Source organism: Sander lucioperca, chromosome 4 (assembly GCF_008315115.2).
Source record: "Sander lucioperca isolate FBNREF2018 chromosome 4, SLUC_FBN_1.2, whole genome shotgun sequence".
Lineage (NCBI taxonomy): Eukaryota > Metazoa > Chordata > Actinopteri > Perciformes > Percidae > Sander > Sander lucioperca.
In genome coordinates, this window is record NC_050176.1 from 37,206,330 (window position 1) to 37,233,143 (window position 26,814).

Sequence of the window (26,814 nt, forward strand, 5' to 3'; positions counted from 1 at the left end):
TTTAAATGACCTGCTTCATGTAGTTCTACTGGAACATAGGGTCAGTTTCAGCAAATATGACAGAAAGTTAGTTTTATAAGGCTTACCTACTGCACCTTTAATGTAATTTATAATCACATTATTATGCCTTACAGCAGTGATAATTATGCATTATAAAATGATTATAATGTATTCAAATTATGAGAGTTATAATAGAGAAAATTGTATTTTTCTATGTATTATAATACTTCACCTAAGTCATTATAAAATGGTTTATGTTATAATTGTTGTTATAAAGCATTATGATTATTTACAAGAGCGTATAACTATACTTATACATTGCTATAAGCAGATTATAAACTCATAAATGCATTATACTGGACACAAAGTGACCAGCAATTATAGAATATTATGATACTTGACATTATAAGTAATTTAAAAAATGCTTTATAATGAAATCACAATATCAAAGAGTGGTTTACTACAGTGGTGGTAGTAAAAATCAGGTCTTTTATTCGCTCAATCACCCACTGTTCAGCCCATATTATTAAATTTCTGCTATAAGTTAGATATTTACATCATTCAAGGCCCTTCACAAAATACATCATGATCATCTTAAAGAAATCTATTTACATTGTACAAAACATTGCATCCATGATCACCTATACACCAAACCCTCTTTCACTTGCAAAAACAAACCAAAAAAACCCCCAAATTTTCTTCATTTGTTGTTTTCCCCACCATAAATTGTGTATTTCTCACTGGTATCAATCCCCACCCAAACAACCCAGTGTCATATTTTTATTTTCAGACAGGCAGTAACTATGTCACAGATAACTGGTCAGCTACTGAATTACTCATCAAGACTGTCAGTAAGGCAGGCAGTTCATAAATCCTTTGTCAGTCAGATCACTGTTCTTAAAGATGTGCTCTCCTTAACATGTTTAAGTAACTCTAAAGCATCTCTGTGTTTGTAGAAGTTGATGAAAAGGAATTCAAATCAATGGAAATGAATTGAAGTAAATTGCAACTAATCAAACTGAACAAAAGAAAGACGAGTTACTTTTATTCATGCTATTGTGCATTTGAAAGCTTTCTCTAGGTGGCATGGTTTCAGGCATGGCATAGCGGGAATGGACTTGAGATGAATGAAGCTTTATGTAGGACACAAGCATTGCTTGTAGGGCTGGGTATCGTTTAAAAAATGATGATACCAGTAGCCTTAAAGTGATACCAATACCAATAGAGTACTTCATTTGAAATAATCCTTCTGCATTTTACGCCACAGGCGTGTAGTATAGCCATACTTTCGAAAGTTTGGTGCCATTTTCTAATTGGGGATGTTAAGAATGCCTTTCACAGACTCTGGAGTACAAATGTGAAGAAAAAACAAATACAATTCAATATTAGAATATGTCAGCGTCCAGCCTGTTTACTATGTGCCTATTGGAGCTTTACTTACATCTCATTGACATCTGAGGATGGCCTCTCCCCGGCCCCAGAATAAGGTTTGTATGTATTTTGGCTGATATCGAACAGGATCGTGCAGAAAAATAATCTTTACATGTTGATTGTTCCATACATGCCAGGATGATTGCTCTATAAACAGATATGGATCATCTGAGTATTCTTTCTTTAATATATCCAATAAATGCTTAGTTTTTGACATCCTATTTTAACTAACTATTTCAGCCTGGAAGCCATTTTATGCCCCCAGCATATGAACAGACTTGGTTAAAACACCTAGTAAAACCCACCGATGTTTCATAGAATCCTCCACCACTAAAAAGGACTCCTTGGTTGATTGAAAAGGTCTAATAAGAGCGTGACTGTTCAATAGTCAGAGTTGATGTGATTAATTTCATTAATCAATTTAGTGGTTTAAAAAAGACCAAAAGAACAAAAAAGAAAGACCGTGTAAACATAACCACTATGAAGGACAGTGACAGACAGAAACAGAAGGACAGAGACGGACAGAGACGGAGTCCACTATGTCTTAGTTCAGTGTTTATCCAACAGGTCAATCGGAGGACCAGTAGCTTCAGCCTCCATACCAACCAGTTCTTCTGTCACCTGGAGTGTCTATGTGTCTGTAGAATGCATGACTGTATGGACCAACAGTACCAACCAACTTTTGGGTTGAAACGGTTAATAGTCAATACTTGGTGTCTTTCAGTTGGGACATTTTAACTCCCTCATGTTGGAGGTGCACTGATACTGACTGGCTCATATAAGAAACATTTTTTTCTTTCTTTAAAGGACAGTATCAGCTTGATATATCTGTAAACTTGTAGTATAAATGTATCTATTGGTGTGTGTGTGTGTGTGTGTGTGTGTGTGTGTGTGTGTGTGTTCGTCTTCAAACAGTCAACCTGTTTCTCTCCAAGCTTCCAGTGGTTTTCTTTGTGCGAACTGTTCAGTCTTCAGACAGCCACTATGTTGTTCATCTCCCATTTCTGGGTGGTTTTACTGTTGTCACAGTCTGATATGAAGACTTTGTGGAGCAGGTCGGAGCGGTCCAGACATTTCCCTGTTAGGAGAACACAGATGAACATTGCTATTAGCAGTTGCTACAGGGATTCCAAAGCCCCGCCTCCCATATGGATCCCTGGAAGTGGACCTTTTCCAAAAGGGGTTTGTGTTTAGAGGTACTCAACTTGAGAACATTTGAGCTCATCTAATTTAAGGCAATGTGATAGTGATGTTATGTCTCAAAGTGGAGCGTGTTTCAATATTCCACAGCAGCTACATCTGAAACACGACTTCAAAAAGGGCATAAATTATGTGACTAATGACGTTTGAGACGTTTTTTATCTTTGCTTTGTTAATAAACATGTGGCTAGTTTGAAACTGGTCTGAACCTTTGTGTGGTTCACTGAGTGAATTACGACTGTTCAATCACAGCTGAATTATTCGGTTTTCTTGGCATCCCAACTCTCTGTGATCTCATTTATTTCAATAGGGCCAATGCACTTTTTTGAGGCTGATACTGTTTAAAGAAAAAGATAAAAAAATATATATATCTGGCAATATTTTTAAAGAAACATTTTTGTTAAGATTCCTCAATTATAAAAATATAAATCATTATTACAATACTAAATGTCCTCAAATATATATTTGACACTGTACTGTACTGCAAGTTCTTGTTACTAATCTGCTAATACTGATATATCTGGGTTAAACTAATATTGGCCAATAATATCGCCACTGGTTTAAGGTGCTGACACACCAAGCCGATAATCGGCCGTCGGACAGTCTGGCGAGGTCAGTGATTTGAGTCTGTTCGGTGTGCTCCATGCCGTCGTCCGTCCGAGGGGCCGTCGTCCTTCATTTTGGCCAATTTGACATGTATAATCGGCGGGGCGGGCACTGCCGGCAGTCGGACTCAAATGACCCATCTGATTGGTAGAGTGCTAACACGGAAACAGGGAGCGGAATGAGTGTGACTAGAGTCTCTCAAAATCTGACGAAAATCTTTTAAACTGACCTTTGTTGATCTGAAATGAAGACAGATTCAGCAACTGCACGGCCTATTTCTCGCTTTAAATGTTTTCAGAAACACGTTTTGGTGAACTATTTTAGTACAATATGAGATCGTATTCTGAAGAAGCCGCCATGACAGTCTGTCTTTGAATTTCCGGAGAAACCAGACCCACGTGACGCGTTCGTCCAATCAGCTGCCGGTTTTCATTTTTGGGCGACAATACAGATTAGCGCCGCCTGCTGTTATGGAGACGTATTACGTCTCGTCGCTTTGGTGTGTTCTGAGGCACTTTTTGACCAACTCGGGGACACTGATCAGTCCAACTGCCTTTTCTGCCGAGGGTCGGCCGTCTGGTCTGTGTGTCTGCAGCTTTAAAGAGTTAAACTACGCACAGGCTGTATGTGCCTAGTGGTTGCTTCATACTCTGTCTGATCAGGTGGCTGTGTTCTCTCCTCTAACTATACCAGGACTACATAAAGGGGTTCCCACACATTTTCATGGACAAAATCTCAAAACTTTTCCATGACTTTTTCAAGTTTTCCACCACCGTGGAAACCCTTTACAGACCATACTAGAGGTAGTGTGACACCATCAATGACTGATAGTTTTCAGAGTGTGACTTTATTGAAATTAAGGCTTCCTAATTTTCCTTCCACTGGTGACATGATTGTCAGTGACACTGATGACAACGAATCACTGTGTGAAAAATATATGAAAACAGAGTGAAAACTAACACTGTGTTAAAATAGTGCAGATTTTACCTGTTGGTACATGAGTGAATCGATGGAGATCCTGGATTAGCAGAGGGAACGAGAGAGAGAGAGAGAGAGAGAGAGAGAGAGAGAGAGAGAGAGAGAGAGTGAGTGAATTTTCCTTTATTCCAATACTTTCTACTTTCTGTCTAGTGTGCATGTGTGTGTGTGTGTGTGTGTGTGTGTGTGTGTGTGTGAGAATGTCTCACCTTAAAGTACTTCCACTCAGTGTTCTGGTTCTGATCACAGTGTGTGATGATGACCGCTGAATTATCACTTCCTCTAGTCAGGCACTGGTCATACTGCATCAACTGGTTGGCTTCATTGATACGGAACAACTACACACAGCACACAACACACACACACACTAATTAACACATCACAGAGTCCAGTGTACAGCGTGTAAAGTACTAGCTGCCCTGAGGCCATTAAAACCTGTATCTGGCAAAACTAGCAGGGGGTTGTTCCAGAAAGCGGGTGTACTGACAACTCAAAGGCCCTGACACACCAAGCAGATGGCCAAGAACTAGTGGAGGCAAAGGTCGTTGAGTTGGTTAAACCTGCTTTCTGGGACAGACACTGCATTGTTTTGTAAAAACTTAACTAAACAGTTTTGTTGTGGTGTTGCTGAATAGTTTGGTTGACAGCATCTCCCTTTAAAAGCTCCTTATGTGTAGGATAAGATGAGAGAGAACTGGGACTCTGATGACGCCTGGTAAAATAAAAAATAAAAAAGACTGTGGTAGACAGCAATGCACACCAATACTTGGGAATCTGAAGAAAATAACCTGTCTGACCAAAACAACTAATACTCCTATACAAGAAGTAGTTTTGAGTGTGAAAATTAAGGATTTCTGATGGAGCTTGGCAACTTGAGACATGGACAGAATAAGAAAAAGCACTTCTTTATTAAGGGAGATGGAGTTCAATTATCGTGTTCTTCAACAACCAAACCTAACTAGATCAAGACCATCTCCATCTGGACTGAACAGAGCTACAGGAGACAAAGCAACACACCACACGAGGCACTGTGTGTGTGTGTGTGTGCGTGTGTGTGTGTGTGTGTGTGTGTGTGTGTGTGTGTGTGTTTCATTACCTGGTTACCCCCCATCCTGTGGCATGGTCCTATTTCCACATTGCCTCCATTGGTGTGTCCCATACTGTCAATACAGTAACTTGTCTCAAAGCCTCGAATCTACACACACGGACAGGATACACACACAACCCTTATAGCACAGGATATCACAAAAAGCGAGCCATCAAATAACTAGGAAGGAAACAGTACTGTAGTGCTGTGTGTGTGTGTGTGTGTGTGTGCCTACCTCTCCCCATTCTACATTTTTTGGAGGCAGAGGGTAGTACAGTGGAATGTCATACGCTATTTCCTCCATGAACCACTTGAAGCTCTTGCATCGATGTTCCTCCCTGACAAAAAGTCCAGCCAAAAAAACAGCAAACCATTATTCACAACCAGTGAACTTAGTTTGACTGTAAGCTAATTATGTCTTAATTTCTAACCAATTCTAAAAAATAGAGAAAGGAATTGCATGGAACTTCAGCTTATTTCAAATGTTAAGAATCTTCAGTGTGTCTAAAGTAGTATTCAAGGCTTAAGACATATTTTTAAATGCATAAATAATAATAATTAAAATAAACGTGACCAATTCAGTTGTTCGTTTAGGCCAAAGGGCTCCACTGTGTTATGAATATGACCAAATATGCCTCCCTGCAGAGCGGATATCTGACATCTTTTCTATTCCCCAGAACTTTAATGACGCTGCAGAGCTATAGTTAGCCTGTGCATAATATCGAGCAATAGCATAATCCATGTTTTGTGTGTGTGTGTGTTGCATTTTTGAATCTTTAAAGTGGCCATGTTATGCTCATTTTCAGGTTCATAATTGTAATTTGAGATTGTATCAGAATAGGTTTACATGGTTTCATTTTCACAAAACACCATATTTTTGTTGTACTGCACATTGCTGCAGCTCCTCTTTTCACCCTGTGTTCAGGTCTCTGTTTTAGCTACAGAGTGAGACCTCTCAACTTCTGTAACATCTCTGTTGTCAGTCGCACATGCGCAGTAACTAGGTAAGGATTACATGAGCTAGCTAGCTGTTTCTGCAACTTCGGCCTGTACAAGGAAGGATTAGCTGGGAGACTTCTTCTAAACGAGGGCGCACTTCCAACTTTGTGTGGAATACCTGCAGAACATGGACATGTAAGTAGTTCTATACAATTTATTTTGTTGATTAGGGTGAATTTGTGTGTGTGTGTGTGTAGCAGTGTTTTGCTAGCGCTAGCATGCTAGCGGTTAGCCCCTCGTCTCGGCTAGAAAGCCATGCAGATTTTGAACAGCTCACCCGGAGACTGAAGGCAGGACACATTCAGAAACCGTATCTCACTCAAAACAGCATGGATGTTTTCTTTTCCAAGTTTGTATGCGTGTGGAAGCACCAGAGACACAAAATAACACCCCAAATCCCAGAAAAAGTGTTTTTTTCACAATATGGACACTTTTATGTTTGTCCAACATAAGCCAGAATTTCATGTGTTTTTTGTTCCTGATGTGACTGTAGTGCATGGGTTGTGGCACTTGGACATTGACTATGGCAATTCCCACCCTTGGATTATTTATACAATATATTTGAAATCCTGTTCAACCAATTATCAAATGAGACTTATACATCTGTTCTAGGTTAACTATTTATGCATTTGCCTTTATCCATTTTGACTCTGATGAAGACAAAGTGGTGTTAACATTAGTTGGCACAATTAAAGGCTGCAAATCAATCAGTGTGCTCCAGTCCCCAGTCTGTCAGTGGACTTTTCTTACAGTATGATCTCTTGATTGTCAACTTTTGTCAGGACAGCCTAAAAATCAGACAGTGTACAGGGTAAGGTGTGTAACAAGCAAATGTATGAGAAATTCAGAGATGTGGAAAAGTGTGATCAAATAAGACAAAAGAATAAGTCTTAACATTTGTCAGAAATAAATACAAAGTATACATATTTTGTTATATGTTTGTTATACCTGAAGCGTTTAAGCTCGCTGATGTCTCCGTAGGCTAGAGTGAGAGTTTCAGGACGACTGGCGTAGAAGTAGTCCTTATATTCATCCCACCATACCTCTACCACACGGACATAGTTCTACACACACACACACACACACACACACACACACACACACACACACACAATAATTTTGCATTCCGAGATATAATATAATGCTGATGTTGTCTGCTGTAATAAAACTACTGTAATATCTGCTGATAATTAAACTGATAAATTTATCACCTCATAATATACAGAAAGTGTTGAACGGACAACATGCAAAATGTTACTGCACACCTGGGTCCGGATGAATGGTCATTGCATATGCACAATAAGCATGCATATGCAATTTCCCACAAAAAACTGGGATTTATAAAGAACGAATGTGAAGGGAATATGTGGGCACCTCACACAGACTCCAGAACAGGCGCAAAAATGTGTTTCTACTAGAACAATCAGTTGGTGATATAATAAAGTGCAGACTAAAAGAAAGGTGAGAGATGGAATGTAATAATACAATTTGTTTATTTGGGTTGATAACCATTTTCATTGATTGTGTATCTTGTATCTGTATCTTGATTGTGTATTGATTTTTTTGCAGTGTACACAAAGCTCTGTAAAATTGCCAATCAAAATCACATTTATATACTTAAAGTTGATCAGTTACTTATGTGATCAATTTTACATTGTAGGCATCATTTTATTTTCCGTTAATGATCTTTACAATTTATCCTGTATTATCAATGTCTGAAAAGTCTGTTTTGACATCAGCATGTAAACTGAATCACAGATTACCTTTTGGACATTTGGAGCCGGTACAGGTAGTACGCAATATGCAAACAGGTAATTAAGGGCATGTCTGCATCCATTTTAGGCCAACTGTGGTAGTGGAAATGAGGCTTGTGGCTGTGCGCCCATTTCCACATTGAACAAGACTGAAATAATAGAACCATGCTTACACAGAGATTTAAAATTCTGATAAAAAGAATGCATGTGCATATTTCTGTCTTTGTGTGTACAGAGTCTACACAGAGTTTCAAAGCATGAGCCACTCTACCTTCAGGGTGGGCGACGATCCAACATGTGCAGGTGGAGGGTTGCCTTGCCATCCCTGAAGTCTGTAGATATGTCCGACACGAGAACAGGGTACAAAGAGCAGCTGCCCACCACACTGCCAGATCTACATAAAAACACAGAAATAAAACTAACATAATGGAAAGGTAAATACTGCTATAAACTCTTTTCAAATGATTTGTTTGTGGCCATTTAGACTCAATGTGTATAAACTGGTCCATTCCATGTCTACCTTGTATGATATTTCAAAATTCTCTCCTCCCCATATCTGTAGTCCGGGGTCATACAGACCCAGCTCAAAGAAGAAGTCTCTCTCTATAGCAAAGAGACCACCTGCCATGGCTGGAGACCTACAGGTGTAAAGACAGACACACACACCCACATCCAGAAACAGACATATAGACACATACTCAAACAGGTGCATCACTGTCACTGTCATCACATCATCTTTTCTTTTGAGGTTGGTCTGAATCCCACATTAAACAGTTCATTTCTGTCTAAACATTGGCATCTACATTGCCTTTACTTAAAGGTGACCTATTATTCTTTTCCGTAATCCCGTCATAACTTAAATGTTACAATGTCGGGTTTTTATGTTAAATGTGGCCAAAGCGTCAAATAATGAGGTAAATGTATTTCAGAAAAATCCCCATGAGCAAAAACCTCAGATTTCCCAATGTTCAGAACACTTGGCTTTCAATGTTTTTTCTACTTTTGGCTCCGTGTCACGTCACACAGAGCTGGGTTTCTATGATTGGTTATCTGCTCCAGGCAGGCTACTGAAGCGTTTATTTTAGGCTAACGCCAGTAATCTTGGCTGCCTTTGTTGTTCATTTCTCCCCAATTTCGGGTCACATTACTGCTGTAACATCTCCAGTTGTGCAGTATTTGGTTTAGAAAAATGTATTGGTGATTTTTCACAATACAAAGTCTTGCTTTATACTCCGTGGCAGTCAGTCTCCAGCTGCAACGTAGCAGCAGCGGAGATTTCAGGAGACTCTAGGATGCAGAAACGGTGACCAATCAGAGCAGACTGGGCTTTTTTGGGAGGGGGGCTTAAAGAGACAGGCACTCAGACAGAGTGTGCAGCCATGGGCAGTATGAGCTGTAAACATGTTCTAGTAGAATCACTAAATATAAGAATGAATCTGAAACAGTATAATAGGTCACCTTTAAAGCACAGTCAGTCAGTTACAGTATGAATAACAACAATGACAACACAGAGAGCATAACATCAGACTGACAGAGAAACAGAGTCCAAGCACAATAACAAATTAGTGGAAGCAAAGTGGAGAAAAAAAGACATGAATGAAAAAAAAAGTGATTGGGGGAAGGTGGGGGTGATGGTGCCCCAGTCTGAACCCGATTCACACCAGAAGCTCCCCTGTAGACCCGACAAAATGTCCCAACACAAACTCCACTTCCTCTCCTTTTAGATTCAGGCCCAATCATTTCTCACTGAAGGCAATGCCGTTATGTTAGCATAGCCCTTTAAAGTCCCTGCAGTTCCAAGATGGCTAAAAAAGAAAAAGGTAGATTCAGACTCCCATAACACAGGAAAGGATTCGCTAAATTGACCCACATAAACTTAGTTTCAGCAAAAAACATCAGAAAGTCAGACTAAGAGTAGATAACGAACGGGAGTAAATCCCACTAAATTAAATAAACAAGCCCATAACCCAGTTTGGTGAAACCAACACCAATCAACCCCAGTAGTAGAAACATTGAAGCACACACGCAGTCAGTGGACAGGACAGGAGCGAGTTACTCCCCATCAGAGGAGTGAGATCGTTTTGGTTTAGTTGGTTAGTTGTGATATGCAGTAAGGGTTTGACTCTATTATATATTTTTTTATATTTATATATAAGTTGGTATTACTGTATAAATAAAAATATCAGCTGATGGTACCCATACACCCTGGTCTTTATATTTCTGTTTTTGAGTTGTTTTTTTTTAGGTTCTACTGAGATGAGTTGTTTTTCTTCATTTTCACCTCTCTGGTTTAAGATTAGCATTTCTTAACAGGTTAGTTAGGGTAGTGATAGTCTTAATGTCAGACATATCATTAGCATTTGTCCAAATTAGTCAGGAGGCACTGATGTTCTGTACCTATATGGCTCAGTCTGAGTTTTTCTGAGTTTTTTTTCTCGGTCTCCCAGAGGTACTCTCTTCCAGAGCATGCTCCAGTCCCAGGCTCCTCTAGCGAAGCCATCCTCGTCTCCTCCACCCTGGGGCTCGATGGTGAACTTCTGGCCGTGGATGGAGTCGATCAGAGGCACCGTACACACCGTTCTGACAGAGTGGGGATGGGGCCAAGCATACAAGATACATGGGGGGAAAGAGGTGTAGGGGTGGTGTACATGAAGGAAATAAAAAAACAGGCAAATACGGACAGCAGTGCCAGTCGAAACACAAAGACATTGGGTGGGGGTGTCAGAGACCAAGACAGAGCAAGATGCAGTGGAGGATAGGACAGGTGGGATGAAGGAATGGGAGATGGAGACACAAACAGAACAGGGATGAGTGTTAGCATGCTGGCTGTGGTTTGTGTACCGGTACGGCTGGGTGGTATGTTTTCTCTTGGCCTTCTCTCTCTGGCTAAGCGGTACTCTCTTCCAGAGCAGGCTCCAATCCCATGCTCCTCTAGCCAGGCCGTCCTCATCCCCACCCTGCTGGGGCTCCATAGTGTACTCATTACCATCTATATAGTCTATCAGTGGTACTGTACATGCTGTCCTACACACACACACACACACACACACACACACACACACACACACACACACACGCACGCCTTTGTCTGTATTGGGCTGGGATGATTAGTCGAACAATACTCACTAGTGAATTCCTTCCAATGCTCTGTTCAAAATGTTGCACAGGAGAGTTTTACAGCTGAGATATGGAGCTAAGACATGTGTCTTGAAAGCACAGTGTTCAGGCTAAACAGTTCTGTGGCTCACACATAGAGAAATCTATCGTAGAAGCTATCCAGGAGAAAATTCCTGGCAAATTAAGGTGCACTTCATATCACAGAATTTTATATATATATATATATATACACACATACACAGTACATACAGCCTGCAGAATTGGTATCAGCAAATACAGTCATCAGTGCTGTAGTAATGGTAGATATTAAAAATACAGCCTGCAGAATTGGTATCAGCAAATACAGTCATCAGTGCTGTAGTAATGGTAGATATTAAAAAGTGGAGCCATTTCTAATTTGTGTCTGGCATGGTACAGAATCCTGCAACACTGTGGCAGCTGAGAGCAGAAGCAGATTAAATACAGTGACCAAAATGGACACAACCTCAGACAAATCTGTAAAATACAAGCAGCCCATGAATCTCTATCACTGGATCAGGACAGAAAAGAAATGCTAAATTGTGATATTTATGTCTTTGAATAGGCTGCACAGTGACCCTGTAGTTTAGAATAAAGGTAAGCACAGATCTGGATATTCGAGTAAAGATATCAAAATACAACAGGACACTAACACTGATTAAACAGTAGATTACTGATTAACTGTATAAAGAAAAGGTAGCATAAAATGATTAATCTACAACTAAATAACGTTTCCCGTTTCAACCATACCATACTGTCTAATACAAAAAGTACCACATAAGAAAGCTGTGCTGAAAAGAAAAGTTATGATTTAATAAACAGACTGAAATTGAGTATTAAACCAGTCTGTCTCTGTTGGATGACAGCCAGCCTTTATAAAGTTTTGTGTGTGTGTGTGTGTGTGTGTGTGTGTGTGTGTGTTACCTGTCTTTTGAAATAGGAGCAACCAGTGGAGCGTACCAGTTGATTCCAACCTCACAATGAGCATCCAGGTAGATTAGCACCTACAAAACAAACAAACACTTGGATGTCTTTGTTCCGTACTGTTTAACGAGAAGGCGATGGTGTCAGTCTGATCAATGCAACTGTTGATCACCTAGTATAAGTTGCCACTGATAAATATTCACACATCAGTCGGCGCAGTAGCAGTAAGATAATAGGATACCTGTCCTTTAGTGGCCTTATGGGCTCCTATACTCCTGGCCTGGATCAGTCCTTCTCTCTTCTCATTTCTGAAGAGTTTTACAAGACCGTTCCATTGCTTGATGTAGTCCTCCAAACGCTCCTTGAGATGGGCTACACACACACACACACACACACACACACACACACTTTTTATGCGTTGATGATGAATTGTTCAAGAGATGACTAGGTAACCAAGTTTACAACCCCAACCCTTATACTGTATGTGAGGAAAGCAAACCCACCTTTGTTGCTGAAGTCATCTATCATGACAATCTCAGCCAGGTATTTCCTGGGAGTCCTCTTGATGACACTGTGGATGGTTCTCATCAGTGTAGACCAGCCTTCATTATGGAAGACTATCACCACACTGGAGGTCATCAGTCTGTCATCATATTGCCAGTACTTACACCTGGAGAGGTGGGACAGAGTGCCAGGTGCAAGTCAAGTCAATGACATTCAGGTAACAGGTTGCGGCTATCTCTCTAATGCAACTTCTTGTCATTGGATGTGTAGGCGAGTCGGTTTTCGGTTCATCAAAAAGCTTGCTCGTTAAGATACCAGTAGAGAAGCTAATGCAGGACCAATTAGTGCATAAAAAGTCACCAAAATTAAGTATTTGAACATAATTAATGAAATATTAAAATTCATAATTAAATACAAAATGAGGGGGAAAAAAAAAATCATCATTCTCATGCTGTACTTTGAGATCTTTGTTCCATTTGTCTGTGGGCAGTAAGACTGAAGTGTCTTATGAGAGAATGTTCTATAGGAGGTGGAGTGGATTTGAATAATTGCACAGCCCTACTTTCAAATTTTCAAATTCAATAATTGCAACGTTTTTCTAAAAGTCAATGAGTAATCGAGTTAAATAATCGTGATTTCCCTATTGACCAAAAATAATCGTTATTATGATTTCTTTCCATAATTGAGCAGCCCTAACTGAAAGGTGTCAATATTAACTTTGTCGTCTAGTATAGCCTGTTTGATCTGCAAATTCTGGATTGGGCAGGACAGTTTTATGTGTACTGGTGTAGGTTGAAGGTCATAAACAAGCAATTATTGAAAAGATCGCCAGGCTGGCCACCCCTCTCTCTAATAAAAGGAATCTTGAATCTTTACATTGAGGAAACTAAAGTGGCCATATTATGCTCATTTTCAGGTTCATAATTGTATTTTGAGGTTCTACCGGAATAGGTTTACATGGTTTAATTTTCAAAAAACACCATATTTTTGTTGTACTGCACACTGCTGCAGCTCCTCTTTTCAACCTGTGTTCAGGTCTCCGTTTTAGCTACAGAGTGAGACCTCTCACTGCTGTAACATCTTTGTTGGCAGTCGCATATGAGTAGAAGCTAGCTAAGGATCACATCAGCTAGCTAGCTGTTTGTTTCTACAACTTCAGTAGTATGAGGCAGGATTAGCTGGGAGACTTCTTCTAAACGAGTGCACACTTCCAACTTTGCGTGGAATACCTGCAGAATAGGGACATGTAAGTAATTCTTTTGTAGATTATGGTGAACTAGAAAATGCATTTCCTGCAGAAAATGCGTGGGCATGCTGAATAGCTGAATTGCTAAAGCTAAACTGGATGAATAGCTTAAATCAGTAAGAAGAAGTTGAAGTAGTGAGAATAGTTGAAAAAGTATGAATAGTTTCAATTAACATAAATTTCATTAAAAAGTTGAATAACCCCACTAATATATAAAATAATTTATTTTCTAACTGAAATTATGATTAAGTCTGGAAGACTTACAAATGCTATGCTAGATGAAAATGTGGAAATATGAAATAAATTGTTTGAAAAATCTCAAATGGATTGCACTGCACTGCTGAAAAACTTGGAAGTTGAAATGTAAAATTGTCAGTTGGAAGATGAATTGCATTACCTTAAGAGCTGAAATACATTTCTAGAAAAGCTGGAAGCTAAACTCTAATACTGTCAAAAGTGGAAGTTCACATAAATTGACTAAAAAGGCTAAAAGTATAAATACGTTGTATTATTATCAGACATATTCATTGCATAGAACAAAAAAGCATGACCCTGAGAGCTGAGAGGTAAATATATTGCCTGAAAAGAAGCGGGCTATATACATGGATGAAATCACAAATGACACTAGAGGGAGGGGGGGAGAGAGAGAGAGAGAGAGAGAGAGAGAGAGAGAGAGAGACAGGAGAGGGAGGGAGAGAGAGACAGAAGGAGGGAGGGAGGGAGGGAGGGAGGGAGGGAGGGAGAGAGAGAGAGAGAGAGAGAGACAGAAGGAGGGAGGAGAGAGAGACAGAGAGAGAGAAGAGGGGGAGAGAGAGAGAGAGAGAGAGAGAGAGAGAGAGAGACAGAAGGAGGGAGGGAGAGAGAGAGGCAGAAGGAGGGAGGGATAGACAGACAAGAGGGAGGGAGACAGAGAGAAGGTAGACAGACAGAGACATGGAGAAACAGAAACAGACAGACAGACAGAGACAGGCAGACAGACAGACAGAGACAGAAACAAACAGAGACAGACAGACAGGAAGAAACAGAAACGGACAGACAGACAGAGACAGACAAACAAACAGAGAGACAGACAGAGACAGGGAGAAACAGAAACAGACAGAGACAGACAGACAGACAGAGAGAAACACAGACAGAGACAGACAGAGAAAGAGAGACGGGGAGAAACAGAAACAGACAGACAGACAGAGACAGACAGAAGTGGAACGCAAAAGATATAGACTAATGTTCATATTACTGCCTGTAGTATTCAAGTTGACTGTCTGTGAAAGGGTTGTCATGGCTACTAATGACCTGTGACCATGTTGATAAACACCCTTTGAAGTCTGTGATGAGATCTCTTTCATCTTTAATCAGGTTAACGACCGTGTCACCTGCTGAAAACTGTCACCTGTGCCACATATGCACAGATCACTAAAATAAAGGCTCAGACTGCTAAAACGATAAGGGGTATCAGTCAAATGACATAATCGTGACCACCACAATGCCTTTGTGAACGCATCAATATAAAATTTATGTGTATAAACTTAAAAATGTGGGCATATCAGCGATTTAAAAAAGTGGTTCGCTATGAGTTTCGCTGGGAAATGTGGAGGATGTTTAACATGGCAGCGAATGGAGGAAGATTTGAAACTGTTGTCATTTGGAAGCTCATCGAGCCAAATGTATAACTCAAATCGCATAAATGCATTTTGGCTGAAACTAGACAAAAATACCTACGTTTTGATGTATAAATTGTGTATGACAAGTAAAAATTGTGGGTGTGAGAGCAATTTATAGAGAAGGGACAAAGATAATTTTTTAAGGCTCCACACTACTTGATCACATCACTCACTCTGGCAGACGCAACACACATTCATTAGAAACGCAGAAAAATCCTGAAATGATCACTAAACTTAAACAGCTTTTTCACAAAAACTGTAAAAGATATCAAACTGAAAAGATATTTTCTAATACCTAAAGTTTTTGTGAACAGTTTAAAGTTTGAATCACGTATGTAGGTGAAAGAATGTAGGAGGAGATACATTTTGAAGCAGAAGAGGATTTGAAGGATTTGAAGCATGCTCTCATTGACTTCAATGTTAAAAAAAAGTGTTAAAAAGCTTAATATTTAAAAAAGTATAAATAGTAGAAAAAAAGATGAAGAAGTCCCACCATTAGCTGAAAGAGCTGAACATTTTAAAAGTTGAATGGTTTTAATAGCTGAAAGTATGCAGAAGTTACGGAGAGCCAAAAAACATACGGAAGAGGGAATAAGAAGTTTATAAAGAACAGAATAACAATAGTTGGAATGCTGTTGAACAGCATTCCCACAAACTAATGTGTGTTGTAGCAGTGTTTTGCCATTCAGAACGTGCTAGCATGCTACGGTTAGCCAACTTGTTTCGGCTAGTGACGTAAAAAGCCCCTGCCGATTTTGACCAGCTCACCCGGAGACTGAAGGCAGGACCCGTATCTCACTCAAAACAGCATGGATGTTTTTTTTTTTTCCAAGTTTGTATGCGTGTGGAAGCACCAGAGACACAAAATAAAAGTGATATTTTCATAATACGGGCACTTTAAAATGTTTTTTTCCAATACAAAACATGGAATAATTCCATAGCTGAGTTAGTGGTGATGGGGAGGGATTTTGGTAAGGATAAGGATGTTGTTAGCTTTCCACCACGCTGACAAGGTTGTGTTGATGGTAGGATAGCTAAAACATCTTTCTTGATGGTTTGGTTTGTTTGAAGGGGATGTCTTTCATGTGTAGATCTAGATTAGTGGTTGTTCTCAGTCTAGACGTGAGAAGTTGAAATCATTTGACCAATGTTAGATATACTGTAACCGTATGGCTAGGTAATAATAAACGTTTAGGGCGCTCAATCCTCCAAGAGATTGCAGAAGTTTGTTGACTTATGGTTTCCAGTAAAATGTGGTGACTCTTAAATTGAGAGAGAAGAGCCAGCCTAATGCTGGGTGCACTGGGGTCAAGGACAAAGATGGTTGATAGTTGTTAGCTCATTTCTTGTTATGAGAGGGTTTTCGTGTTTTCTTTTGCCTTAAAGCTTTAGTGCGTAACTTTTTGATATTAATGAACGTCCGTTACATTCAAGCCATTGCCAAATGAGTTGCAGTCATGGAAGGCTTGTATCATGTGGACGCGCCGACAGTGTTGTTGTCATTACTTAAAATTCCTCATGGGGGTGGCAGAAACTACTAGAGCTGGGCAATATATTGATATTATATCGATATCGTGATATGAGACTAGATATCGTCTTAGATTTTGGATATCGTAATATGGCATAAGTGTTTTCTTTTCCAGGTTTTAAAGGCTGCATTAAAGTGATGTAATTTTCTGAACTTACCAGACTGTTGTAACTGTTCTATTATTTGCCTTTACCCACTTAGACATTATATCCACATTACTGATGATTATTTATCAAAAATCTCATTGTGTTAATATTTTGTGAAAGCACCAATAGTCAACACTACAATATCGTTGCGGTATCGATATCGAGGTATTTGGTCAAAAATATTGTTATATTTGATTTTCTCCATATCGCCCAGCCCTAGAAACTAAACACTACAGCTTTAACCAATCAGTATTGAGTGAAATATCCCTCCCACTAATGCCATTTCCAGTCAAAAAGAACCTGTGGTAGTGGTTGCTAGAAGCAGTTGTTGTAAATCTTTGACGATGCTGATTTATTTGTTTTTTTCTGTAAGATGACAACGATCTGTACATTTTTGTCGATCTCATCCATGCTTCTTAACTTTTCCGTTTCCCTTTTTCAGTTACTATTTTTTTCATGAATGTAGCTAGAGAGTAAGCTAGCTATAAAGGAAGATGACATCCCTATTGTTATTCCCACTTACAGGCTCTGATTGGTTGGTCTGTTGACTGTAAATGATCACAAAAACAGACCTATGTATTTGAATTAGGGCTGTCAAACGATTATTATTTTTTATTTTTTTTATCGCGATTAATCGCTAAATTTCTATAGTTATTCGCATGTTTTATCACATGATTAAAATTCTATTATTTTGCATTTCAGAACTGTTTTTAAGTATATATTAACAATGGAAAACAATTCTTACCAGTGTATCTTGACTGGGAATCAAATTAATGCAAGGAAAGTTACTTTATGAACTTGACTTTAAGATTTGTATTTGTTTATTATTTATTTACTGTAAACAAAAGAAATTCCTCCAAGTACCTAAATAAAAAAACTAAAAATCCCTATCCTTACCAGAGTCAATATAGTGTTTAGTAACTCCTAAATAATGTTGATTTCTCACTGACGTCCAGTGATCACCAGTTAATGAGACAGCGTTTGCACTTTGCAGCAGTTCCAGTTGGGCTGCTTTCTCCGTGTCGTACAGGCTGTGTATGCGTGAAACTACTGTCCCCCTCGATGGCAATGTATAAGACGGGTCAGAACATGCCAATCGTAGTACGGCTTTAAGACCCGAGTCTTCTACACTGCTGACAGGTCTGCAGTTAGATGCCACCCATTTCGCAAGAGCTGTAGTAATTTTTTTGGATTTGGTTTCATCAACAGGTCGGAGAGTAGCACTCTCCAAAATAGTGCTTTGCCTGAGCCCACTAGCATCAACCTGAGTCACGTTAATTAGCTCGTAGGTGGTAGCTCCAGCTTGACGTGCTTTGGTGATATTTTAGTTCGGCTTTACACAATGTGCATGTGGTTTTCAACTTGTCTAATGAGCTGTCCAGGAGTTTTAGAAAATAAAAAGCGCCATTCAGAACTGTGTTTTCTGCTGTCTTTCTCCATCATGCCTGCAGCAGCAGGATGTGTTACGAGGAAGTATGGCAGCTTGATGATAAGTGAAGGTGCGGCAAAGGGTCAAAATAGTATGCATGCATGCGATTAAAAAAAATTAACGTGTTATGCTCGGCCCTTAATCGCATCGCGATTAACACATTAATGGAATGGAAGTTGTCTCACAATAAAATGTTGCTGCAAGGGCAGCCAGAAGGATTCAAAGCCAATGCAGAGGGCTCCTGCAAAAACACTCCGTTGAAAGACGAAGTTAACAATAAGTGGTGCTGTGACAGAAGAAGAGTGACCTTTCCCCACTAACTGACACACTGTAGATTCAGTGTCTGCCCGAATTAACCTCAGCTGTCAGTACACTCACTTTTTCACACGTTTGCGATAAGATAACACTGCAATAAAACTCTCACAGAACTGTGTAAGGTGCCACACATATGTACCCACCATTAAGAAGACATCTCCTCTACAATGACAATGAATGGGTATCTGACTATTTGTCCTACAGTTTCTTGTTTTGTCAACTTGTGGATTCTTTAGTTCCTAAAATACAACATGTACACTGCTGTTTGTCTGTAGAGGGTGTGGAGTATTTTGATCTATAAACTGCAAGTAAAAACAATTCAATGAAAGACAGTGATCTCGTAATGGAGGATGTGAGGCTTTTGATGTGTTCTTGGCTGAATTTGAATGTTTTTTCTCCGTTTTTTGCTGGATGTTACCTTAAAAGGCAATTGTAAAATATATTGCTGAAAAACACCTGTCAGCTTATATGAGAGCTTCTGCAAACACTGGGTGGGACTTAGAAGTGAAAGGGCACCAAACATGGTGCATCCGTGATGTGGCAATGTAAAAGACTGACTCGTGTGTAGTCTTCAAATGTCAGACCACTTTAACTGGTCTGAACAGCTTGTTCAGTGGAGTGTGTAGGAGTCACACCTAACCGCCTTTTGTGTGTGTGTGTGTGTGTGTGTGTGTGTGTGTCAGGTATTTGGTGCTAGATACATAAGGCAAAAAAAACAGACGGGTGTGTCCGTGCGTAGTGGAAAACAAGCCCTAATCCTGCTTTTCTTCTTTGAATTTTTCAACAACAACTTGACGCAATTGGTATTACATCATGTCTCGCCTCACTTCTTGCATCTGTTTTTGTGACAAAACGTTTTGAGGCCAGACGCAGGGATTCCTCCTGGTGAAAGATCTACTAGTGTGCGACCTGCTGTCGCCGGTCAGTCAGGTAGTGTTATGTTAATAAGACAGGAAGTTGTGTAGTGTGAACAGTACAGGGATGTGTTGGTTTTAAAAGTCATGTAGTGGGAACTTAGCTTAATACAGACATGCCATATTAGTATTAAGTTGCAAATGTGAATAGGTGCTGTAATAGTAATTTAGGGCTGACTACAGTTAAACAAAGTGAGTAAAGAAGGTGGCAGACATGTAGTCAGCATGAACAGCAGTACTCACTCTTCATGGCGTATATCACTAATGGTTCTGTCCAGTGAGATCATGTCACTAGCTACCATGTTAAAGCCAAACTCTTTGATGGAAGACTGGATGGCGTCTTTGTACTCTGGACCCAGGACAAAGGCCTTGGCTCCCTCTCCAGGACCACCGGGCACCCCTTGAGGCTCAGGTTCCTTGGGCTCAAAGTTTCCCAGGATACCTTTCTTCAGGATGGGGCTGGTGTAGGCTTGTGTGTGGGGTTTGAATGTCACATACTGCTGCTGGATCACCTGCTTTTGGTTGGGCTGCTGGTCAGGTTTCTGAGGATCGTTGGCCCCTCCTGGAGACGACAGCCAGAAACCAAAAGATGACACAATATCACAACATACAAGTGCTAAAGAAACTGTACCTTACTTGTACTGTATGTACCTTTTGCCCTCTTTATAAGAGGGAAATACTATAAAACAAATACTGTTTTATTAAAAAATATTGGGCCTCACTGATCAAAATCCCTGTTTGTGTACTTGGTTTGCATTATTAACAGCTACTAGGGATTTTGAGATATACATGTTTTAATTAATTTCTGATTTTGTAGCATCTAAGAGCACCAAATTTCCTTCTAGCCTAGGGCTGACAATTTTGAATTTCAAAACATCAAACGTGAAAAAAATTAACTGGGGCAGATTTAACATTTAAATGTAACTACAACATACATACAGCATTATGGTACTTTGAAACTTTAAACGCCCGTTTATTAATATAAATGAATATGAGTTGATACAAATCTAATTATGCCTATCAGCTCACAAAACTCTCACTGTATTTCTCAGTATGGCTATGTTTACAAAATGGTGTCGCCTGGCAACATTTGCGTGCAGAAGCTTGTGTGATGCGTTTTACGTCACTGCTGAGAATGGACAACAGCAGCGTTCAGCTTTGGAAACGAAGAGGACACAAAAATTACCAGATAATGACCTCTTCTGAAGAGTCCTTTTTTGTGTCCTCCTTGATTTGATGGGATATACACTACTAGCAACTACGTAGAGGAGGGGTGGGGGTGGTGCGTGATCACCGAAGGCTTGCGTCATGTGCAGGGCTCTACCTTTACTTTTTTTCACCATCCTCCCGGAACCGTCCCCAAGTACAATCTAAGCAGTCCCGAAATAAACGTGGACCTTCCAGAATTTAAAATCCTTGTTTTTCTACATTATCATTAGTTAGAATAATTCAAAGTGAACTTTGACATAAATATAACATCATAAAAATGATTAGATGATTAATCATTAACCTTTTGGGCGAGTTGGCAACAACAGGACTGTTCTATCTTAAGAAGAAGTTGGCCCTTTTGGGGGCCCTATATGCAAAAGCAAAACAAGTTTTACATAGGTCCTCCAAAAAGCTAGGAACGGCCCTACTAGCTGGTGTTTCTAAAAGTTGGAGGACCTGCTGGGCAAGATACACCTTTCATGGGGAGATGCGTAGAGTGTTGCCAATGATTAAATGCGATTTGCAGCCTTCTATCCCATAGAGGATGAAGAGGAGTAAGTAAGTAACATATAGGCTACGTTCAGACTGCAGGCAAAAGTGAGTTTTTTGGGGTCAAGTGACCAGGTCAGACTTCTTCAGAAGTAGTGTGAACACTCAAATCTTGCCCAGATCTGATTTTTTCAAATCAAATTTAGACCACTTCCATATGTGGTCCTGAATCAGACCCAGATGTGATATTTTTCTATGCGGCCGCAGTGTGAACAACCAAGGTGGATTTGATGCCACTTTTACGTCAATCTACATTTGTCACAATTATGCGCCGGCGGGAGTTAGCTCTAGATACAGACAGTAAAATTAAAAACTTGACTAGGCCTACAAAATGGAGAACAGTGATGGAGCAAGTCAATGGAGGGAGAGTGAGGTGTTAGACCTAATTTGTGAATGGGGAGATACTTCAATTCAATCAAAACTAGAAGGATCATACCCATTACCGTCTCTGTTTTTGAAAAAATAGACACACAGAGATCTGTAGTGAATTTGCAGCCATAACCCCGCAAAAGGTCAAAATAGCCAATTTGTCTCTCTTTCTCTTCATTCTTCTCCTCCTCAGCACCTGCTCATTAATGTTACGGCTGCCATACACAAACATTTTGAAATAAAAGCGAAAATGCTTACTTCCTCCATGACCTCCCTAACTTTAATGCAACAGCGTGCTGCGTCTGATGTTATTGTTATTGTTCTTTTGCGCATGCGGGTCAGTTCGAAACTGCAAACAGTTCACCCTGGAATCTGATATAGGCCACATTTTAATCTGAAAAAATCCAAATTAAGCATTAAGACTTGCGGTGTGAACGTAGCCTAAGTGTTAACGTCAGTGACATGATTTGAGCTGTTGCAGTCTTGACTCTTAACATAACGTTACGTTATCGTCAGCACACTTACTGTAAATGCAAACGTCGGCTGCTGTCTCGTTAGATAGCGTTAACTGTAACGTTAGCTAACAGTTGACGTTAACAGCAACGTTAACAACCAATAAAGTCACTAGCAAACGTACAGATTCCCCGTTGCAGCTGCCGTGAGGTCAGAGGCTAGCGGATCAGGGTCTGGCTCTGCTTTGCGTTTTCCTGCTTTTTGTTTACTTGATGTAACGTTAGAAATCGCAGCAGTATCTAACCACGGGACACCGTTGTCATTGTAACATTACATCACTCTGGCAGTCAATATTCGCGGGTGACCTCGTCGTTCATTGTAACATTTGCAGTTTTTCTTTTTTTTCCCAACTACTCTCTATTCTTTCAACCTCCCAAATTCGTCCCAAAATGTATTATCGTCGTCCCCAACCCTTTTTTTATTGGCCCCAGGACGTGGGGAGGTCCTTAAGCTTGAGCCCTGGTCATGTGGATGCGCCGATAGAGTTGTTGTCATTATTCATGGGAGCGACAAGAAACTACGCACTATAGTTTTAAACATGGTCAAATATCTTAACTGTAACATGTATTAAATAATTAGAGTTGTAGAGATCTTAAACCTCTGTTAGACCATGAGTGTGTTATTGTTAAGAAAACATAAAGCCATTGTGATCCGTTTAGTAAATTCGACAGTTTCCAGACGTCTGGGTTAGGTGTTCACTAGCCTTCATTAACTCTCTAACAAACGTTTTTTGATAAAGTGTGCCACAGTCTTAGTACCTTGCAAACACTCCTTGCAGGTAAATGTCACAGAAATACAATTTGTGCATATCGGGACCTGTAAAATGGCAGGTTTCCTTTACACCTCCTTCAAAAAAGATGGACTCTTTTTTGAGAATGTGGGCGGCTTGTTTATGGGATGTTTAAAAATGGAACTGTGTCTCACCATGTTTGAGTCTGATGGAGTTGAGGTCGACCTCCACCCCTTCCACATGAGGCCAGGGCACCACGGGCTTAAACTGATCTGCTAGATCTCCTTTAGGCAGCACACTGTCATCCTTTACATAGGGATACAACAGAGGGTATTATACAGTACATTAAACAGATGCACATTATTAACACAACATCAGAGAATAATACTGTGGTGAACATGCTGGGACAAATAAATGATTGAAAAATAAAACAGTGTGACTAAATATGGCTAGGGACCAACTACAGGTCTACTAACAGTGAGCAGGATGAAACACATATGGTTCAGCACAAAACGGCTACGTGTATCATTTGGAGGGATTAATTAGAGCTAATAGGGCCTGTCACAGGTAATCGCTGACATAGGGTGATGAATGCAGGCTACCTATTTGTCTGTGGGTTTGCCATTATGAGCTTTTAAAGCTCCTTTTGCTCATTATTTGGTTTTAAAGATTGCACATTTACTGTATGGTTGAGTCTTACCCAATTAGCCATTTAGGGAACCACAGTCTCACAATGCCACACTCGTCTCCACAGCGCTGTGTCAGTGTTGGAGTATGGTCTGGCTACACCTTATATCTATTCTGCAGGGGCTGTGCAGCAGTGGGAGTGTCACTTAAGGCCCAGACACATAGAGCCGATGGCCAAACGTCGGCAGAAAAGGCAGTTGGGCTGATCAGTCTCCCCAAATTGGTCAAAAAATGCCTCGGAACACACCAAAGCAACGAGACGTAATACGTCTCCATAACAGCAGGCGGCGCTAATCTGTATTGTTGCCCAAAAATGAAAACCGGCAGCTGATTGGACGAACGCATCACGTGGGTCTTGTTTCTCCGGAAATTCAAAGACAGACTGTCATGGCGGCTTGTTCAGAATACGATCTCATATTGTACTAAAATAGTTCACCGAAACGTGTTTCTGAAAACATTTGAAGCGAGAAATAGGCCATGCAGTTGCACCAAACAGACTCGAGTCACTGACCTCGCCGACTGTCCAACGGCCGATTATCGGCTCTGCGTGTCCGGGTCTTTAAATGGCCCGTTTTGTGAAGTCCTATTTTGTTCTTAAACACCCAAAAGGTAGCACAAGTAGACGTGATATTTCACAATTATTGTTTTCTTTGAGATCGTTTGTATGATCTCGACATTTTAAGGCAGCTTCATTTCATGGAGAAAGAGAGAAAAAGAAGAGACTGTGCATTGTGCTGGAGCTTGTTGCAGAAAACAGTTAGCTGTTACCCCAACTCCTGGGCAGTTATTAGGGCTGCAACTAACGATTATTTTCATTGTCGATTAATCTGTTGATTATTTTCTCAATTAATCATTAAGTTGTTTGGTCTATAAAATTTCACAAAATGGTGAAAAATATTGATCAGTGTTTTCCAATGTCCAAGTTGACATCCTCAAATGTTCTGTATATCCACAATTCAAAGATATTCAGTTTACTGTCATAAAAGTGTGAAGAAACTAGAACATATTTACAAATAAGAAGCTGAAATCAGAGAATTTTTGATTTTTTGTCAACCAACCCTAATTTCAATTCAATTCAATTTTATTTATAGTATCAAATCATAACAAGAGTTATCTCGATACACTTTACAGATAGGGTAGGTCTAGACCACACTCTATAATTTATAAAGTCCCAACAATTCTAGTAATTACCCCATAGTGCGACAGTGGCGAGGAAAAACTCCCTTGCACAAATGTTTTTTGTTGCTCCGCTATACTTCGATAGGCGTTTTTACATCATAGGGTCATTTTGTTGCACATCAGCACAGATTCATACACAATGCCTTCATGACTTGATTTTTAAAGCAGCCCTAAAAAGGGGCATGACTGGACACAGAACTGCTTGGTGCAGAACTTGGTGAAGACATGCTGGACAAGGCAGAAAACAAGCTTCCAAGTTTCAAAAACATTTTAACTGTACATTACTCACAAAGTTGTGTTCAAGTCACATTTAGAGGGATTCATATTATTTAGGGGGACTTTAAAACATTAACCAACCATTGTTAACTACGCTCATGTTTATTTCATATTTATCATTGGGATACTGGATAATTCTGGGTATATGAATACAAAATGAGTTTCTTTTTGTAAAACGTATTCAGGACAGTTTCTGGTCGAAATAACGTTAGCCGGACTTTTGGTTAAACTGTTAACGTTAACTTTCAAGACAGTTCCACCTTAACGACGCATTACAACAGTATGGTGACATATGCGGATGTGTATCCTGGAATGGACGTGTGTGAGTTAGGAATGTAACGTTAATGTAAAGGGAGGATGCAACATGGATGTATTAAGAGAACGGGATGCAACTGTAACATCCAAATGAAAAAGCTAGCGCCCGTAGCTAGCTAACATTAGCTAGGAACAAATCTCCATGACAACCAATGTAAGTTAGTAACGTTAGCTAGAGCTGAAGCTTGTTCTGATGTCGCTGTGTTAGGAGTGATGTTTTATACACAGTCCACTACAACTCATCTTTATCAGTCATCATCCATAGACATTTTGCATAGCTACGTGTATTATACACTTTGAAGTGCTAGGCTGGAGTTATGCTAGCATTGATACGTGCAGTTCCGTCTTGGACACTTTGCTAAATTAAGGTAACGTTACCGGATTGCTGTTTTCAACTTACCCGTTTTCCAAATGGGTTTTCATCGTTGGGTTTCGGCGACAGAGAAGACCAGAGTACCACCAAACCAAGAAAAGTCCCAATGACAAGCAAACTTCGTAGAATGAATCCCACTTTTATCCTCATCTTGGAAGCTCTTCACGAGTAGCCAGGCTGCCAACAGCTAAACTAGATTAGCCGCTACTGCTCCTAGCAAAGGCTAGCCGGCTGGCACGATAGGCAAGCAGCTAACAACTAGTTCGCTGCTGATGTTGCAAGTTTGAACAACAAGGCTGGTACTAACGTTACCTCGACGACAGTCAGTGGTGCGACCGTGACCTTTCTCTAAAAATGATATTTTGTATTGACCAGGCTGAATGAAAATGCTCCTTTCCGGGTTCTTCTCCGCGTTTCCTTCTTGACACGGTCCCTCCGACCTGCTAACGTTACTGCTGACAAACACGGCTCAGCGCAGCGTAGCAGCCCCCCACATATAAGTTCTTCCCAGCTGAGAGGCACACGTCTGTAAATGGCTCACCTCGCAATTTCAAGAATGTTGTCTGATAGTTATATCCTATTAATAATTCTGTAATTTTTTCTTTTTGTGTCATTCGGTTTCTGATATGGCTCGACTCAATATACATATATACATATACAACCAGATTTACTGGTTGTGAGAAGTCAAAACAAGAAAGAGAGGCCTGTTTGGTTTTTCAAACTGTTAGGTGACGCCCTTTCATTTATTAAAAGGGCTGTG

At 40.0% G+C, this 26,814-nt stretch overlaps 1 protein-coding gene across 2 annotated transcripts; it reads right to left on the bottom strand.

The window, feature by feature from the left end:
* Positions 1 to 469: 469 nt before the first annotated feature.
* On the bottom strand, positions 470 to 26,661 carry galnt7 (UDP-N-acetyl-alpha-D-galactosamine: polypeptide N-acetylgalactosaminyltransferase 7). 2 transcript variants are annotated; one of them, XM_031295388.2, is made up of 15 exons: positions 26,082 to 26,661; positions 23,419 to 23,530; positions 20,098 to 20,416; positions 12,618 to 12,784; positions 12,356 to 12,486; positions 12,115 to 12,194; positions 10,453 to 10,635; positions 8,576 to 8,693; positions 8,327 to 8,449; positions 7,250 to 7,365; positions 5,538 to 5,640; positions 5,312 to 5,410; positions 4,425 to 4,553; positions 4,225 to 4,255; positions 470 to 2,509 (listed from the first exon to the last, which is right to left on the bottom strand). In XM_031295388.2, the coding sequence occupies exons 1-15, from the start codon at positions 26,202 to 26,204 to the stop codon at positions 2,403 to 2,405; spliced, it is 1,941 nt and encodes a 646-aa protein (XP_031151248.1). In that variant the 5' UTR covers positions 26,205 to 26,661; the 3' UTR covers positions 470 to 2,402. The 2 variants fall into 2 exon arrangements, with proteins under 2 accessions (XP_031151248.1, XP_031151249.1); XM_031295389.2 differs by lacking the exon at positions 10,453 to 10,635 and adding an exon at positions 10,897 to 11,079.
* Between the last annotated feature and the right edge of the window lie 153 nt (positions 26,662 to 26,814).

Coding starts and splice junctions, on each gene's coding strand:
- galnt7 (XM_031295388.2), bottom strand. CDS start 26,204: ATGAGGATAAAAGTGGGATTCATTCTACGAAGTTTGCTTGTCATTGGG. Junction 8,694..10,452: donor ACTCAGACTGAGCCATATAG/GTACAGAACATC, acceptor TTACACCTGTAG/GTCTCCAGCCATGGCAGGTG. Junction 5,411..5,537: donor AAAATGTAGAATGGGGAGAG/GTAGGCACACAC, acceptor CCGTGTGTGTAG/ATTCGAGGCTTTGAGACAAG.